This window comes from Crocodylus siamensis, chromosome 1 (genome assembly GCF_052110815.1).
Source record: "Crocodylus siamensis isolate JL-2025a chromosome 1, ASM5211081v1, whole genome shotgun sequence".
NCBI classification, from domain to species: Eukaryota; Metazoa; Chordata; order Crocodylia; family Crocodylidae; genus Crocodylus; species Crocodylus siamensis.
Window position 1 is genome coordinate 145,361,657 of NC_143395.1, and position 17,316 is coordinate 145,378,972.

Below are 17,316 nucleotides of genomic sequence, written 5' to 3' on the forward strand. Positions count from 1 at the left end.
TTCTTCAAAATGATTTCTTTGTGGTGCTAACTCAGCCGTAAGTTTGGATGCATGTTTGTGTAGAAAGGGTAGTTTTGTTGATTTCCATTCTTTTATGCTTTTTCCATTATGACTGCTGAGGCCTTTTCCCATTTTTAGATTTTATGAACTGTGTGCCTTGCAGTTTGTAAATCTTAGAGAAGAAAGCCTCTTCCAAGACTTCACATTAAAAGCTTAAGTGTAAAGGGCTTGCAGCAAACATGTTGAAGGCCTGCCCTTTTTTTTTAACAGAGATTTTTATACACAATTTTTAAAAAATTAACCAATGAAATACAGGAAACAGTAGGAACCATCCACTATTAAACTCATACATTGTTTACTTCTGCTATGCTTATTTAAAATAAACATATAGTGAAGAATTAATGTTATGTAGTAGACATAAACAAGGCAAAAGAGCAGGTAGGAATTTTATTAATATACCTACTGAGTTTGGCTCCATCAGTTGCCCCCAGATTTCACAGCTCAACAGTATTCTCAATTTAGCCTTTCTGAGTTCAATGACATAGTTTGTTAAGCAATTTGATCTACTTTTGATCTCCCATGGCTGTCAGCAGCTCTCCTTGATGCATTTATGCCAAGTGATGGCTTCTGTTTCTGTGTCATTCCACAGCAGATATCTTAGCATTTGCCACATGACTTAAATCAACTCACCATGCAAAGAGAATCAGACAGCCTGGGTAATGGGAATGATGCAAGATTTTTAATTCAGAGTTTCTGGATCATGTCTTACTTTAGATTATCAAAATGTCTTTCTAGACTCTTAAAAAAGTTAGGTTTTTACAAAAATTCTATACCATATAAATTTAAGCATAGTGTATCCATATAGCACATGGGCATATCCCTGGTTTATGAGGAATTTTAGTAAGGCTTTTCACTTGAAGGAGGAAATGGGTGACTATCACTGATGCCAAGGTATAGTATTCATTAGAAACTATACAAAACTGTAGGCATCCATGTCAGAACTAGGGTGAGGGTGAGCAAATCATTTTTATTTCTCAGTGTATTGTGACATGCCACATCTGTACATTTGTGGCTTAGGAAAAAATTAGGTTTGTGATCCATGAAATTTAGCAGGCCCTGGATTTAATTTAGGGAAGAGATAGTACTCTGCTTTATTTATAAACACATTTTATGGCAAATTTTAGCCATCAAGAAGTTTCTCTTTAAATTTATGTCATCATAATAGTTTCCAAGAGTAAGTTTTATCCTTGCAAATTAAATTCTGATTTATCAGTGGTCATTTGTTGCACAATTTCCACTAAAGTTTCAGTGAAATGTAATAAACAATTCAATGTTAGGCAGAAAATACCTTTTAAATGGTAACATTAAAAAAAAAAATCATATTAAACCATGAGCAAGGATCTAAAAGTCTGGATCACACAGTGTGTGATGGCATGCCATGATGTAGTTAATTACTAGTATCTTCATATGATAACCTTCAGTGTTGCAAATAACGATGTCATTGTGGTATTGGTAATTTAAATAAAGTTTATGGTCCTGTTTTGTTGCTATCATGAGTGCATCTGATTCACTGAATAGCCTTACATGAATTAATACTAGACTAGGTGAATATCTAGTTTTTACATCACACTTTGAAAGTACCCTCCAAACAACTCTTGCTAAAACCCTGAAAAGTTTACAAGGATTTGCCATGTCTATCATTTCCTCTTTTTACTTACAAACATGCTGTTGGAATGACAGTCACATGGCTGATGTTTAGCTATCAGGCTAGCTATGTGTTGTACAAAGTGCTATATTGGAAATACTAGATTTTTCCACAGAAAGATTACTTAAATTTTGACTTTTAGGTAGGTGTGCATTTATATCTGTACTACTGGCAAATTCCAGCAGAACTTCTAACCTAAATTGTAATCTAATTCAGGGTGGTGGGGAGGAGAGAGGGAGAGAGTTGTTTGTTTATTTGGGTTTGGTTTTGTCATCTTTCTTTTGTGTTTTCAGAAACATGACCTATTTGCAAAACAAGGCTCATTCACCATTGGTGGTGAATTAGTCTCTTGGGGGTGGAGGGTAACATCATGTACTCGCAGCTTAATGTCAAAGAATATATCAGTTTTATTGCTCTCTTGGATGTGATCTTTATGCCTGCAGTTCCCAGTTTTTCCTCATTTTCATCGAATAGTCACCATCAAATACCATCCCTGTGATGATGTGAATGAGGCTCTTGGCAGCATTTTCCTGCCACTCCTTGATCAGCATAAGTGGTTTGCCACACACTTCACAGGCTTGAATGTGCTTCTTAGCTTTTATTCCAAAACTTTGGAAAGGCAAATGGAAAGAGTAAGTTAAATTCCCTATACCTAAAAGGCTGAATTAATTGGCTCTGCAGAAACTATTTCTATTACGGTACCCTGTAGCACCTGCCAGTTCCATTCTTTAAAGTATTTTGTCAATCTTTAGCAGTTTTTATTCTCTCTGTATATTTTTACATGCATGCAAATTAAACTTTTTACAACCATTAAGACTTTAAAGAACCATTAAATAAATTACAACATTCTGGGAAAGGTGATGAATTGCAGATCCATAGGTGAAATATAAACAGAAACATGCTTATTTGTGATAACAACACTTTAAGTTTATGGCCAAGCTGATGAGGGAAATATAAGGCCAAATGATACAGAAGTGTATCTGGCCTTTGGCCAGCCAAGTTATTATTTAGAAGCACAGAGTTATGTTCACAGAATTAAAATACTGCTTTTGTTCCCTTATCAGCTTTGCATTTACATACTCTAGTCTAGAAACTCATGCAGCCATCCTGGAAAGAGTTAATTACTGGAACTGTGCAGCATGCAGACTCCTAAACCTAAACCAGATGTAAATTCAAGGCAGGCTTTCAGTCAATCTGTGAGTCATGTTTTACTGTCCTTAAAACTCCAAACAAGGAGCTGTCTATGGAAGCCCTTGAAGCCTCAGCAGTTCTTAGTGTAAGCCTTAACAATACCAACAAAATAAATAAAAGAAAATTGAGAGCTCTTTCTCAACTTGTGGTAAAGTTTGTGTTTCCGATGAGGCTAGTTTCATTCCCGTCATTAAATTCTGCACGTTCTTTAAAGTTGCAGGTTGTAGTTACAAACATGACATGCAAACATTGGGGGTGCTGTTAAAATAGTGGTTGTAACTTACACTGCAAATCTGATTTTTCAGAAAAACTGAGTGCATGCATCTTTTGTTGACTTTTATATAAGTTCTGGAACTTGTTGTTGTATAGAACTGCTGAAAATTAGAGGCACAAATTTATAAATCACTCCAGTTGATACTTAAAAAAAACCTCTTCTAACTACTTTAGCACTTTTATAAATGTGTGTGGTTTTATATGTGGTTAACCAAATGGAGAAGTGGTGGCCTGAAGGTTAATTGTCCATCAGTATAATTCACAATTCTCATTGTTCTTTTATTTTTCTTGGATGTAGCATAAAGACCCTTATTTGTTTTCTTTGAAAAGGGGGAGGGAAAGAGATTTTCAGTGAACATGCTGTTGAATATTATAATTACCAAAATAGTAAGTGATTTGAATACATTGAGTCCAAAATACAGCTGGTCATCTCTTTATGTCATTTTCTTAAAAAAAAAAGATATATGAAGAGATAAGCAGAGATTCACATTATATTTCCGAGAGAGATGATTTGTTTCTAGTAGATCTGGAAAATTGCTATTCTAAATGGTGTTTGGGTTTTTAAAGGCAGGGGTGGGAAGTGGAGCATTCATCATGCTTTAAATAACTTTGATGTTTAATATTAAAAGTCCAATAACGTTCTGGGCTAATTATACTGCTACAAAATGACACTAAAAGAGTGAGCACTTACAACGTTCTTATTCAGTGAATTGTATTTTCTATTTGTTTTCCCTTTTTATTAAATAACCCTTGTCAATTTTATTGTTCAACCTCTTAACAAATAAACAATTGCTACATTAAACTAGGGACAAGACAAAACTTGAACCAAAGTTTTATGTAAAAGTTTTAAATATGTCAGTTAACTATTTTATATAATAAGTTTACTTATGGAAGTACCAGATGAGGCAAAGCAATCTCACGGAAATAAACACAGTTGGAATTGGCAAGTTCTATATATCTTAACAGATTTGATCTCAAACTATTTCTGTAGTTTCCAAACCAACAAGATCTTAATGATGCGCTAAAATAGGGTCATCCTACATCATACGTGCCACAACTGGCAGGGGCAGTGTCTGTGCAGCACACAGCAGACTGAGAAGAGAGCAGGCAGTGCAGTGACAAAGCACAGAGAGCAGGAAAAAGAGCAGCAGATTAGACAGGGAGTATAGGCCAGAGAACAGAAAGCAGAGCAGCCAGTCAGGCAGGAGAATGGAGCAGAGCAGCGGTCAGAGGATGCATCTGCATGAGCGGTTCATACGATGATATAAACTCCAGCACAGTTCATGACAGTCAGCTGCTTCCAGGTGCAGCATTTAAATGTGCAGCCAAGACCATAGCAGTTACAGCTGGGGCTCTAGGTGGTGGCGTCAGGGGCATAGGGGCTGGCTGTGGCACGAGGGTGCTCCAGTGTGGGGCTAGCCAGCAGGCAGTCCCCACACTTTAGCACCCTCATGCCCCAGTCAGCTCTTGTCACAGTCTGCGTGTGCATTTGATTGCATGTAAGTATTCTGCCATAAAATAGTAATGTTGCTGACAGTACTATCTCATGGTGGAGTTAATTAATCTACTGCACTTTTAATACCAGCACACATGGACTGTGACACTTTAGTGCAGAGCTAATTAGTCTACTCCACAGTAAAGCACACATGTATGTGCACCCAGAGGCTAAGTGCAGACAGTCAAAAAGCCCAAGGCTGAATTGATTCAATCTTTGAGGGCTAGTCTAAGCTGTGTAAACTGAACAGATAAGCAAGTGAACAGACATTCCGTTTTGATTCCAGAAATAGTCAAGGGCCTGTAGTGGCCCAGTCTGGAAGCCAGGGTGGGTGCTAGAGCATACCTCCCTGCCTGCCTGGAGCAGATAGCTTGGGTCAAGGCTAGCCTACTTATCCTATGAGGGAGGTTTCCAGGGGAGGTGCAAAACATCCTAGGATGGGGGACTGTGAGTTAACTTGGATCTGGAGGGGGTCTGGGACAGAAATTCAATAAACCTATTTAACCTAAATTAGTTCAATCTGATAACACATCCGTAAGAGGTTTATCTTAAACCAGTTTCAGCCATTTTGAAAGTGGTTTATGTGCACTAAACTTCTGTTGTGTTAGAGATTTGGACTGGTTTCCAATCACTTATACTGGTTTATGTGCAATTTCTGTCCCTAAACAGAGAGGGTGAGCATCTGGTCTAAAAGGTGGATACTTTTTATATACTTTGCTAGGTAACTTAGAAATATTACATACTCAAATCCCATCACACGCAATCACAATAGTACTTGCATTATACACGGTACAATTTTCAAAAAGTTAAGTAATAATTCTGACTTAGTAGCTAAAATTCTAGTTTCTATTGAAAGTTTGTTTTGGCTTAAGTAGAGTTACAAAAGTAACTAAAATTGTAGTTACATTGCATCTGGTGTGAAAACTGAAGAAAAATGCTGATGTATACTTAAGAAGATGCTTCATTTTATTTTCATATTTTATATGCTACCCCGACACAGTAGAATGACCCATGAAGAAGAGGACTGAAACTTTCCATGTTTCAGAGCAATTTTGTATATATCCTTGCTAATAGTCCTGAGCTTTCTACTATGATAATTCTTTGGAATTTCCCATTTAGTAAAGAATTAGCAAATAATTAGTTACTAATGTGAAGGGTTCCAGTCCAGTAGATAACCACGTTGGATCCAACCAGTTATGCTGGGAAGAAAAGGAATGCGTGTAACCCCCTTTTATTATAGGAAGGAACTTTTCAAAATGTGTCCAGCTGGGAAATCCATACATGTTCAGTGGGGAAATGGCATTCGCTGGCAGTCATGTTGTGTGGTCAATGGGAGTAAATACTGTGTTATGCCTAGGTTGGAGACAGTGGATTCATCCAGACAATGTGGATTCAGTCCGCACTAATTTAGATCAGCTCTCACTGAATAATCTCACTGAGAGAGTGCTGGATACTTTATAAACTGGAGTTTCAGGCATGAATGTCAAGAACTGAGCATTAAGACTTGAAATAGGGTTGGGGTATCCACGGGCAGCTGTTGTTTGTTTGTTTGCTTTTTATTGACTCAGAATACAAGGTGTTCTCAGGGAAGCTGGATTGCAGCTTATTCATCACCTAGGAACAATATAATGTGTATTTATACTGGAATTTTTAAGAGTTGCTTTGTAAGTTTTTAATTTATTTTGTGTGATCCATTTGTATTAAAAAGATAACCTGGACATCTTTTATTCCTTATGAGTCACTTGAGCAAATTTAATGCCAAGTATCACATACAACCGGTGCTGCTGGAATTTATGTCTAATATATACTCTAATATATATACACATACTGGCTGTGTGCGATTGGTTGGCATTAAATTACAATTTTAATTACACCTGACCTTCCCAGATAGATAAATATTTGTGAAACCAGGTTTTCACCTAATATTGCTAAATCTCTGCAAGAGCACCACTGATTTCTGACGACTGCTTCCAGGCTCACAAAAGCTTATACTTTTGAAATCCCTGGTATCATCAGTTTATTAGATGGCTTTAATGATCTATTTGGGGATGGTCCTGCTTTGAGCAGAGAGTTGGACTAGATGACCTCCTGAGGTACCTTCCAACCCTAATGTGATATGATTATATAATAAGATGCAAATCTACCTCATTTTCTGCCTAACATGACCTACACCTCTCTCTACAGTGCGGGATGCCTTTCCCCAGTTGATGGTAGAGGAAGTTAAGAGTCACTCTTGGTGAATTTGCAAAGCCTTGCGCAGCAAGTGAAATAGAGAATCCCATTGAAATCTGTGAGCTTTTCAGTTTGTGCTTGCATTAAATATACACCCAGGTTAAATAATACTTGAATTGCCAGTTTTCTCTCATTCTAGGAAATGGAGAAATGGGAATGGAAGGGAATTTAATAGGTCATTTAATCCATCCCCACATCCCAAATTAACATAAGATTTACCTAATTATCATTTTGGAATGATTGGTTCATCTGACCTACTTTTAAAAATCTCCAGTGATGAAGATTCAGGGATCTCCCTAGGCAACATAAATAGTCCTGGGCCAAGGAACCATCTCCCAAAACTCTCTCATCCCAGGAAATACCCTAACAATTAGGATTCTGTCATGCTCTGTAATGTCTCACAGATTCTGTTTCTTCTGGTGGGGGGGTTTTGTAATTGCTGTCTTGTAGGCATTGATCTTGGGAAATAATTTTGGTTTTGTCCTTATAGAGAAATTTTAAATTGTTTTCAGGTCAAGCTTTTACTAGTCTAAGTTGTTCTCTTCCTGGCTCTAACAAACTCATTAGCTAATGCTCATAGAGCATTTAAACATGTAGAGGTCTTTTTAGATGAAAACTGGTATATTAGGCATTCTGAGAATAACAGTCCAGTCACTGGTAAATAAAATAAACTAATTCAATAGCTAATTACAGAATTGGAGTGGGTATGAATACTTACTTTAGCTGCCCAAAGGCAAGGAAACATATTTTTGGATATTTTAAAATTAATGAAACTGCAAAGTACTCTGATACCATTTACCTTCTACAAAATAGGTTATGAAATATATTCTGATGCTGATTCAGACCATTTAAAAAAATATAGGCTAAGTAACTGCTTAAATAAACAGTTACACTCAAGTATTTCTCTTGAAATATCATAAAAGTGAAGTAGACTTTTTTGCATTTACTGTGTTATGACTTTTCCTCCTATAGTAAGGGCTATGACTTCTATGATAAGGTGACTGGCTCTGTGGATGGGGGGAAAAGATCTTGATTTCAGGAAGGCTTTTGACACCATCTCCCATTAATAAGTCAAGGAAATACAGACTAGATAGAATACTATAAAGTGGATACATAACTAGCTAGATCCTCATGCTCAAAAAGCATCATGTCAGTCATCAATGGCTCAATGTCTAATTGGGAGGAGGTATCAAGTAGGGCTCCCAAGGAGTCTTTTCTGAGTTGAATACTGTTTAACTGTCCACTAATAGTTTGGAGGATGTGATTGCATGCACACTTAGCAAATTTGCAGATGGCATCAAGTTGGGTGGAGTTATAGTTACTTTGGTGGGTAGGGTCAGTAAGCTGGAGAAATTGCCTGAAATTAGCCAATTGAAATTCAACATGGGCAAGTCCAAACAACTGGGAAAGAATAATTGCATGCACTAGAATCACAGTGGGTAATATGAACTGGGGAATGATTGGTTAGGTGGCACTACTAGAGAGAAGACCTGTGGGTACAGTGTATATGAATAAGCAGAATAAGTGGTATATGAGCCAACATTGTGTTCTACTTGCAAAAAAAAAAAGCCAACAGCATATTGAGTTGTTGACAAGAGCATCATCGCTTTCAAATTAAGGAAAGTGGTTCTTCTATTCTATTTGGAACTGTGAGGCCTCACCTGGGGCACCGTGTCCAGTTTGGGGCCCCACATTTTAAGAAATTAATGGATAAATTGGAAAGAGTCTAGCAGAGGGCAAAAATGATTAGACATCTGGGAAACATAACTTCTGAGGAAGGAATGAAAGACCTAGGTTATGTAGTCTGGCTAAGAGAAGACTTAAGGAGGATTTGATACCAGTCTTCACATACCTGAATAATGATCATAAGGAGTATGGAAATAGACTATTTTCTGTGACTGTAGAAATCAGGACTAAGAGTAATGGCTTCAAACTGCAGTCAGGGCTATTTAGGCTGGAGACGAGAGAGAATCTTTTCACTATGAGGGCAGTTAATCATTAAAACAGAGAAGTTCTGGAACCTCCATCCTTGGAAATTTTCAAAAGCAGGTTAGATAAGCTGGTTTAGTTGAGGATGGTCCTGTCTTGAGCAGGAGACTGGACTAGGTGACCTTGTGAGGTCCCTTCTAACTCTACTTCCCTATGAACTTCCTATGAACATTTGTTTATATATGTCCTTTATTGTTTTTAAGTGTTCTAATCTCTCACACATGGTAGTATACATAGAATACTTAATGAATTATCTAGTAAACGTAATATTTAGACAAGCATTAGAGTTCAGTGAGAGAGATGCTTATATGAAGGGGCATTAATAATCATTATGCTTCTAATACAAATTGCCCGGAGGTTAAGAAGAAGTATCATCATACAGTGTGATACAGATGTTTGTATGCAGTTCTTTGAAGCACATGAGGCAACATACAAAATTAGATGGACCGTTGATCTTCATCCAGTATTGTAATTTTCATGTTTGTTCAATCACTATAGGTTCTTCCCCCTTCCTTCAGATTCTGACCTTCTTAGTCTATAATACTTATAAAGTGCCAGAGCTATGATGCCAGACCGACAGCATTTCAAATCTGTTGGCTCATGAAGCTGCATATGTCATTCTTTATTATTTATTCCTTTATCTAGATTCTTAGAAATTAGAAATGGCAATACCTCGTAGGCATTCCAGGGAGGGTACACCCCTCTATTTTTGCTGTGCTGTGCATGCATAATGAGCTCTGAACCCACTGCCTGATCAGTGCTAGGCTTCCACTGGAGCTCCATGTGAGCAGTGAACTCTGAGCTCACCAACTGATCTCTGCAAATCTGGCCAGGGTCCCTGCTTTCACCTGGCCCTGGAGCCTTGGTGGGAGTGGGGGAGGGAGGTGGGAGATTGGGACTACTGCTGTTCATTCTTTACCTACTTCTCCCCCAAACTCCACTGAATTCAGCAGCAGAGAAAGGAGAGGCCAAGCAGCGATGCCACATCTCTAGACTTGCATGAAAGCAGGGAATCTGGCCTGACCAGCATTGAGAACTCAGGTGCATTGTAGCCAAAGGGGGGTGTAATCAGGCTGCCATACCGCCTCTAGATCCACCCCTGGTAAAATGTATCTGATAAATGAGAAAATAATTCATGTTGTGATTCTATTCATTCCTTAGCTGCCTCTGAGCTCCCCTTTTGAGGCTGTCGGTTTCAGTGGTATGTGACCCCATCTGTGTAGCCTGTACCCAAAAAATGAACCTTTTTTATTCAGTTTTATATATGTTGCCTGTGGAGATGTACAGGCATTACATTTAGATCAACCTAATAAGGGTTAGGCTAGGCTGATCTAAATGTACAGGCCTAATTGTAGAGCCATACAGAGGGCATAAATCACCCCAAAATGGCACACCTCATCTAAATTAGTGGACCTAAGTAGGTCCACTAACTTGCATCAAAATTAGATTAACTTAGCTTCACAAAAGCATGTATGTGTTGGCAGCACATCCCCATGGCTGCACTGTTCCCACCCACAGGACTGTCACTGGGCTAAAATTTATTTTTTTTACCAGGTGTATAAGTTTGCATTCTTATATCATGTGTTACATGTATTGTGTATATGCATTCACGCATACAGCTCATATACTTTACTTGCATTGCTAAGAAATGTATAAAAGAAGTATTGAAGTCAGACACAGTTATGCAATGTTTTACTCATTCACTCAGAAATATGGGCAAGCAGCAATACTGATAACTGTCCCTAATTTCTGTACTCCTATCATATGTTCAGCACTCTGCTTCCTTTAATCATGCTGAAGAGTCATAACAGCTTGGCAAGACGGAGGTTTTTAGACTCTAGTGAAACATTATAGAACATGACAGATGAGCACTACGTCTACCAGTGCTGTTTAGGTAGTTTGTGATTCTAAACAGTAACTCACATTAATCTGAGGCACTGGAGCCTGCCAAAAGCTACCAACATGTTATTTCTGTTACCTAAAAGATATCCACCAAATTGGTTTGTTTTTTTGAAATTGGCAGAAGATGATACTGCCATTACACAAGCAATGATATAAGCATGCCTCCCATTGCTTTTTAAAATAAGTGATTTTTATGTCAGGGACTGTATTTTCTATAATTAGTACAACACTTATTTCTGTATTTTCCATTGTCTTTGAATGGCCTGCACATGGCTTGCAGTTTTTGTTATGAATGGGTGAGCTCAGTTCGTCAAAACTAAAACATTAACCTGAACTGACATCCACTTTAGCACTGAATTTGATTTGAAATGCATGATTTCTTGTTGAAGTTTGGATATGTAGATATCCTCAGTAGTCCAAACCATTCTCAGTGCACATGGTTGTTCCTCTTCAAAATCAGTGTGAACAGACATCATCAATAGACGGACTGTAAAGAGAAGGGCTACTTACAGTTCTCCATTCCAAATAGTAGTATGACTGTGAACCTGTTCCTTTATGTGTAAGTGCACAGTATTTTAAAAATAAATAGTTGTGGGTGGATACAGCTCATGTAGTTCTAGGCTTCAGCTTGGTCTTCCTTATGTTGAGAGAGGCTTTCTTAGGTTCTGTTGCTGATAGTAGAATGGATATTTAGTAACACTGAAGTACTCAAGGGATATGTACAAGCATTATATTTAATTCAGTTTAAATGTCATATCATGCAGGCATTCACAAAATTTAAATTGCCCCCAAAAATGGTGAACCCGATTCAAGTTAGTTCATCCTCAGACGAGGGTGACTGGTGGCCCCTGAGTTGGGGGGGCACTTGCCCCCCACAACTGGACAGTCAGCAACTGGGGGCTCCCCCCACGGCCAATCCCGCAGGCTGTGAGGGCAGGATCAGCCATGGGGGGACCGATTCTAGCTCACTCCCCAGCCAGAGCTCTCATGGGGGCACCAGTACTCTCACCTGCTGCCCCCCATGCTGGCTGTCAGGGGTGTGCAGTGCTCTCAGGGGGTGCACGTGCACCCCCTATGCATCACTATTATCCTCAGGAGGTGAACTAACTAAGATCAGTCTTTACCCAAATCTAAAATAGTTTAACCCTGCCTTCACATATTCACAACATAGGCCTGGGGCTGGGAAAACACAACCACTTGCTCCAGCCCTGGGACAGTGCTATTTTAACCCTGTAACTACCCCCCCCCCAAGGGAACACACCAGCTCCCTCCAGACCAACCAGTCCCCTGATCCTGTCAGTCCCTCCCTTTCCCACCTTTCCCCCACCAACTTACCTTCAACTACCTCCCTATGTGAATGCCTGCATGTAGCAGAACCCAACTCAGGTTTAGGTAGCTCAAAGTCAGCTGTATAATCTGAGTTGGGTTGTTTGAGTACTTCTTTCACACCCAGAATTAGCATTCCTTTTGATCTGTTGGCTGCTTATCAGTTCTCTATCAAATTTAGTTGCACAACAGAGATGTTGGGCAAGATCTAGCCATAAGCTTCTTTTCATTGTGAATTAAAAAGTGAGGAGCTGAATAGTGGAGGTTTTTTCTGAAGGTATATATATATATATTTTTTTAACCAACTATGGTAATACCAAAAAGTTCTTTAGGTCTTGAATTTCTAGTTCAGTTTTCTCACTCAGGAAGGTTTTGCTTCCTGGCTAAATCAAACCTGAACTTTGACTCTTATAAAGATCATTCATTTCTAATTTTAGATCTTTCACATAAAGAAAAGGATTGTAGAGACAGAGAGAGCTTTAAAAAAAACCCAAACAAAACCAAAACTCACTAGTCATAGGAGACCTTTCTTGACTCTAAAGCATACTACAAAGAAAGACAGATTAAGGCATTCATTATGACAATATTAGATCTGTTTTTCCTTTTCCAAAGCAAATATGAGAGATGGTATATCTTTGCATTTCCTGAAAGACTTTGAAGGAAGACTGCTGTAGGCTATTGGCATAGGTTTAGGATAAGATCTCTTTTGGGTGCTTATCCTCAGAGGATCCATGCTTATCCTCTTTTAAATTAACTGAGATATCAGGAGGTCATCTGAGTTGCAACCAGTAAATTAAAAAAGAAGTTTGACTTTTGTGAAGGATGTGTAATCCACAGTCTGGAATGAGATATAGAACTAACATGATCTTACTGAATGGTTATGGTGGCTTGTGGCAGAGTGCAGTATTCTTTTTAGGTATTTTGTCATTTATTTCTGAATTGGGGACCTTTTAATAATCATTTCACATAACTTGTTCAGAAGTGCTAAATTATCTCATTTAATTTGGTTTGAAAGTTTGCCTTCAATTCTTGTTCTAGAGTCTTGTGTGGTGTTATAACACACTGGTGGCTGGTGTTCATATTCTACTAAAGGGGCTAGTTTGTGAAGTGCTTTGAGAGCTTTTAGGATGAAGAGTTTTTTGTTAAGTGTATGAGACCATTTCTGGAAAGGATTCATGTAGGTGATTCACCTTTCTTTTCTTGAAAGGTTATGCCAAGAATGTACAAAGTTTACATTCTTGGCATAATCTAATAATACAGTCAAAGTAGGGAGGAAGCAGTAGGAATTGCCTACAGCAATTCTTATTTGGTGAATAAATGAACTAATTCTGTAAACTTCAGGAAAGCAACATATGATGTAGTAATTCCATTCTCATGTTTGACTGTGCATATAAGTACACTTTCTGAGCCTGCCCACCTAAGTGCACAGGTATATGATACTTCTCTTAAAATAAATTGCTTCACAACTATTTAACTAGTGCTTTCAATTAAATAGCACACACCATATGTTCATTAACCCCCACCCCCCAAAAGCCTGCTGGCATTTATGTTTTCAAATATACTTTAAGGTAAATAAACAAACCCGAGAGCCTATTGAATCTCTCAAGGGAAGATCCTAGGGAGTGCTGAGGTGAAGCATACTACATTCATTCCTTGTGCATGCTACACTTTGAAACACATGTAGTAAAGTTACTTTAGTAAGGGATACACCAAGAAGCTCATTCTAGCATTAAAATTCTCTGGAATGTTTGAATTAGTCAATGACCTTGACCGTGCAAGCACCTTCTGAAATAATAGTGTTTAATACTGATTTCATTTTCAGATAGAAGCAGTATTTTTAAAAAGGTTCCCTTCCTCCTTGAATAGAAACCTACGCTTATCATCGTGTCTGAATAGCGGCTGGTTAGTCATTGTCCAAAAACTCAGTTTGCTTGGTTCATGGCCTTCTAAAGCCTGGGCAATTTGTTTAAATATGTTAATGATGTCAACTCATCATTTGCCAGCCTGCATTACTTCACTGGTTTCTATCTTTTATGTACTCGTCTGTAACTCAACAAGATTCAAACTATTTTAAGACTGACCTTGTATACCCTGAAGCTTCATCACAGCCATTGTGCTAATGGCAGATTCTCCCTTCATTGGTTGCTCTTGAATCATTCAAAAGGCTAGTGAACAAAACAAAAGGCTCCAGCAAGTACCCTTAGTTAAGCAGGACTATGCACATCAGGCACATGCCTGTACAACACTCGTTACATGGAATTTCATTTCACTGCTTTGCGTGGTTTTTGCATCTTGAGTTTTTCATTTCGCTTCACCTTCCAGTAATGCAAAACATGTAATGAAAAACTGAGCTGGTCCAAGAAGTTGCACCTGATTAGAAACTGAAAACCTTGCTTTTAAATAAGACCAAACATCTTCAGCATCCCCAAATTAAGCCAAGAATTAAGTTTTTTGTAAATACGACATGCATGCATTTCCTGATTTTGTAGTCTCTGTCTTCCTACTCATTACTCCATTATATCTGTATTTTTCAATATTCTTATTAGTGTATTTACAAACCAACTTTGGGGACCAACTGTTCTGTCTGTAATTTATTCAAAAACAATAGAATAGAACTGAAGAGAACTGCTCTCAGAGAAGAATGTATCGGAATATTTGTATTTTAATAAATTTATGATCATGGAACAGTAAATATTTTTGGCTTTATGCTAATATAAGCTAATGTCTCTTTACTGCAGTATGAATGTCTCTGTCACAGTGTCAATATAAAGTACATCTGTAATCTGGTTTTTTTTTTTTAATTTCAGTATGTGAGACAGAAGCAGCAAAAGTTTATCAGCTCTCACTAGAAGAGCACCTCCAGCCTTTCAAAGACAACATGGAGCAATTCATTAGTCAAGGTAAATAATGAAACATCATTTAACTTTTTCATGACATTTCAAAGGGAAGTTGTAGGAACAATGTTTATATATTGTTAGTAAGGAGATTGTTTATTTTGGCATCATAGATGATGTGGATTAGTTTAATCAGATGCCACAGTTCTAAAAAGATTTTCAGAAAGACTGCTCTATTGTAGGTGAGTCATTCTCTTTTGCGTGTCAGCAAAGATAAATGCTATTGGCACAAGTGTGAGACCTTATGATAAATTCACAACTCCAGTAGAAAACAATTTCACAATCATTGTTTCCTGAACTTTTTTTTAAATCTGGATCTCTGTAACTGAATTGTTTCCAAAGTGATGATTGTTTCGTACGTGCCAAAAATGTGGTGCATGCATAAGAAAAGTACTCCTAAGTTTGCAGACCAAAAAAAGGGCAAATCTGCATAAACTTTTGGGGACAGGTTAATGAAAAGTGCTGCAGGGAGGTATAAATTAAGTGCATCTGTGCTGACCTGATAATTTGAACATGAAGAAGGAAGCACAAAAGACAGGAAGAGGTGTTTCTCTTGGGATTCCACAGTAGGTGGGATAGTTTTCATTGATAAGCTGATGTGCAAAAAAAATTCTGTCACTGATATCTGTAGAGAATACTACTCAGAAATGATGTTCTGTCAACCACTGGTCCATTCAGCACATGTGTTGATTATGTTCCTGTGCAACTCAGAATTTTTTTTAGAAGGTAAAGCTTTTTTGTGGCCATTGCTCTACAAGATTTAGGCTGTTCTTGTTCCCCACCCTAGTTTTTTTTTTTTTTTTTTACAGTAGACCATTATAGAAGGTGAAAATATTGCATTTTGATTAGATAAAAAGTGACATGAAAAGTCCATCTCTACTACTTACTCATAGTAGTTGTAAACCTTCATTCTAGACTTGTGTTACCAATCATTACATCTGGAAATTATCACTGATGAACTGCTATGTGCCTAGAATTTAACTCTAGTGATTCAGACAGAGTACCTGCACATTTTAAATTCCTAAATAGATCAGCCAAGGCAAATAACATGGTCCCTGATACCTACTTTCATTTCCTCCTTTAGAAAGATGCATTCAAAGGGAAAAATGGTTGTACTTGAAATTCACATTATAATGATAGAGTTTTATGTCGTGTTCCAAATGAATACACCAGTATGGATTAGTTTGTGTTTTATGACTTAATGTTTCATTGTATATACTTATTTAGCAATTTAGATTTGTACCCCAATTGCCAAAGCACCATTTGACTTCCTATAATTACAAGGGTCAATCCCAAAAGTCTAATCATGTTTCAATTATGAAATAATAGTCCTAAAATAATCTATAAAATCTGCTTTGAAACCAAAGAGCATAAGTTCTAATCTGAATGCCACAATTATGTGATGTATATGATTCCTTTGTTTTGGGGGGTTTTTGTTTGAGGGGTTTTTTTGTATGGAGCTTTTTATTATATATAAGCATTAATGGGGAAAGTGGCTCCCTGTTGCCATTTTGTCACGTCTCGTTTTGAGGGAAATGTTATTACTTCTCAAGTTCTAATAACTCTTTTATACACTTGTCTTAAAAAGGAGTTTGATAAATTGAACGCATGAGGTCTAATTCTTTTATACTAGTGTAAGCTAGGAATAACTCTCCTGAAATACTTTCGCTGCCTTCAAGCATACCTGGTTTCCTGTTTAAATTTAGCTGTGGTTCTTGAATGTGAATTCTATTAGATAATTACACAGATCTGATGTACAGAATCGGATGTCTTTTTACTGACGGTTGATTCTGCAGTGTGAGTGCCTACCTTGCGTCTTGTGTTTTGAAAAAGAGAAAAGGAGGTACAGAAAGATCTGAACCCTGAAGTTCTGCTCTATTATTAGAATGTTTTTATTGGGAATTGCATGATCTTTGATAGAGAAACCCCCCATACCCTTGCTATTGAAGCAAAATTAAAATTATCTTTTATATTTAATGGAAATTATTGCAGTTGGTCACTATGAACTCAGATTTATTCTGAATAAATTGTTCTACATTTCCTTTAATGTGCAAAGCCCACTCTTTGGAATCCTATCCCAATATAAAAAAGAATATATATGAAAGATAAGGCTTTAACATGTAGAAGGAAAAAAATTCTTTGGTGAAGTTCCATTTAAAATACCTTTCATTATGAAATCCTTTGTTTTTACTTTGTGGGATTGAATTCAGACTTGAAAGAGGCCATGTTTAAAGCAGGATTTCTCTTTCCTGTTCAGTGTTTGACAGGGCTTTTGATCTAGATATTTTTTCTAAGGGATTTTGTTGTTT

At 37.5% G+C, this 17,316-nt stretch overlaps 1 protein-coding gene across 1 annotated transcript in view; it reads left to right on the forward strand.

Annotated features, from left to right (window-relative positions):
- The window catches only part of FMN2 (formin 2), a 246,295-nt gene that overhangs the window by 170,408 nt on the left and 58,571 nt on the right, over positions 1-17,316 (forward strand). The window contains exon 14 of the mRNA XM_090044786.1: positions 14,921-15,013. Within this exon, the coding sequence (XP_089900912.1) occupies positions 14,921-15,013 (93 nt within the window). The remainder of the gene's footprint in view (positions 1-14,920; positions 15,014-17,316) is intronic.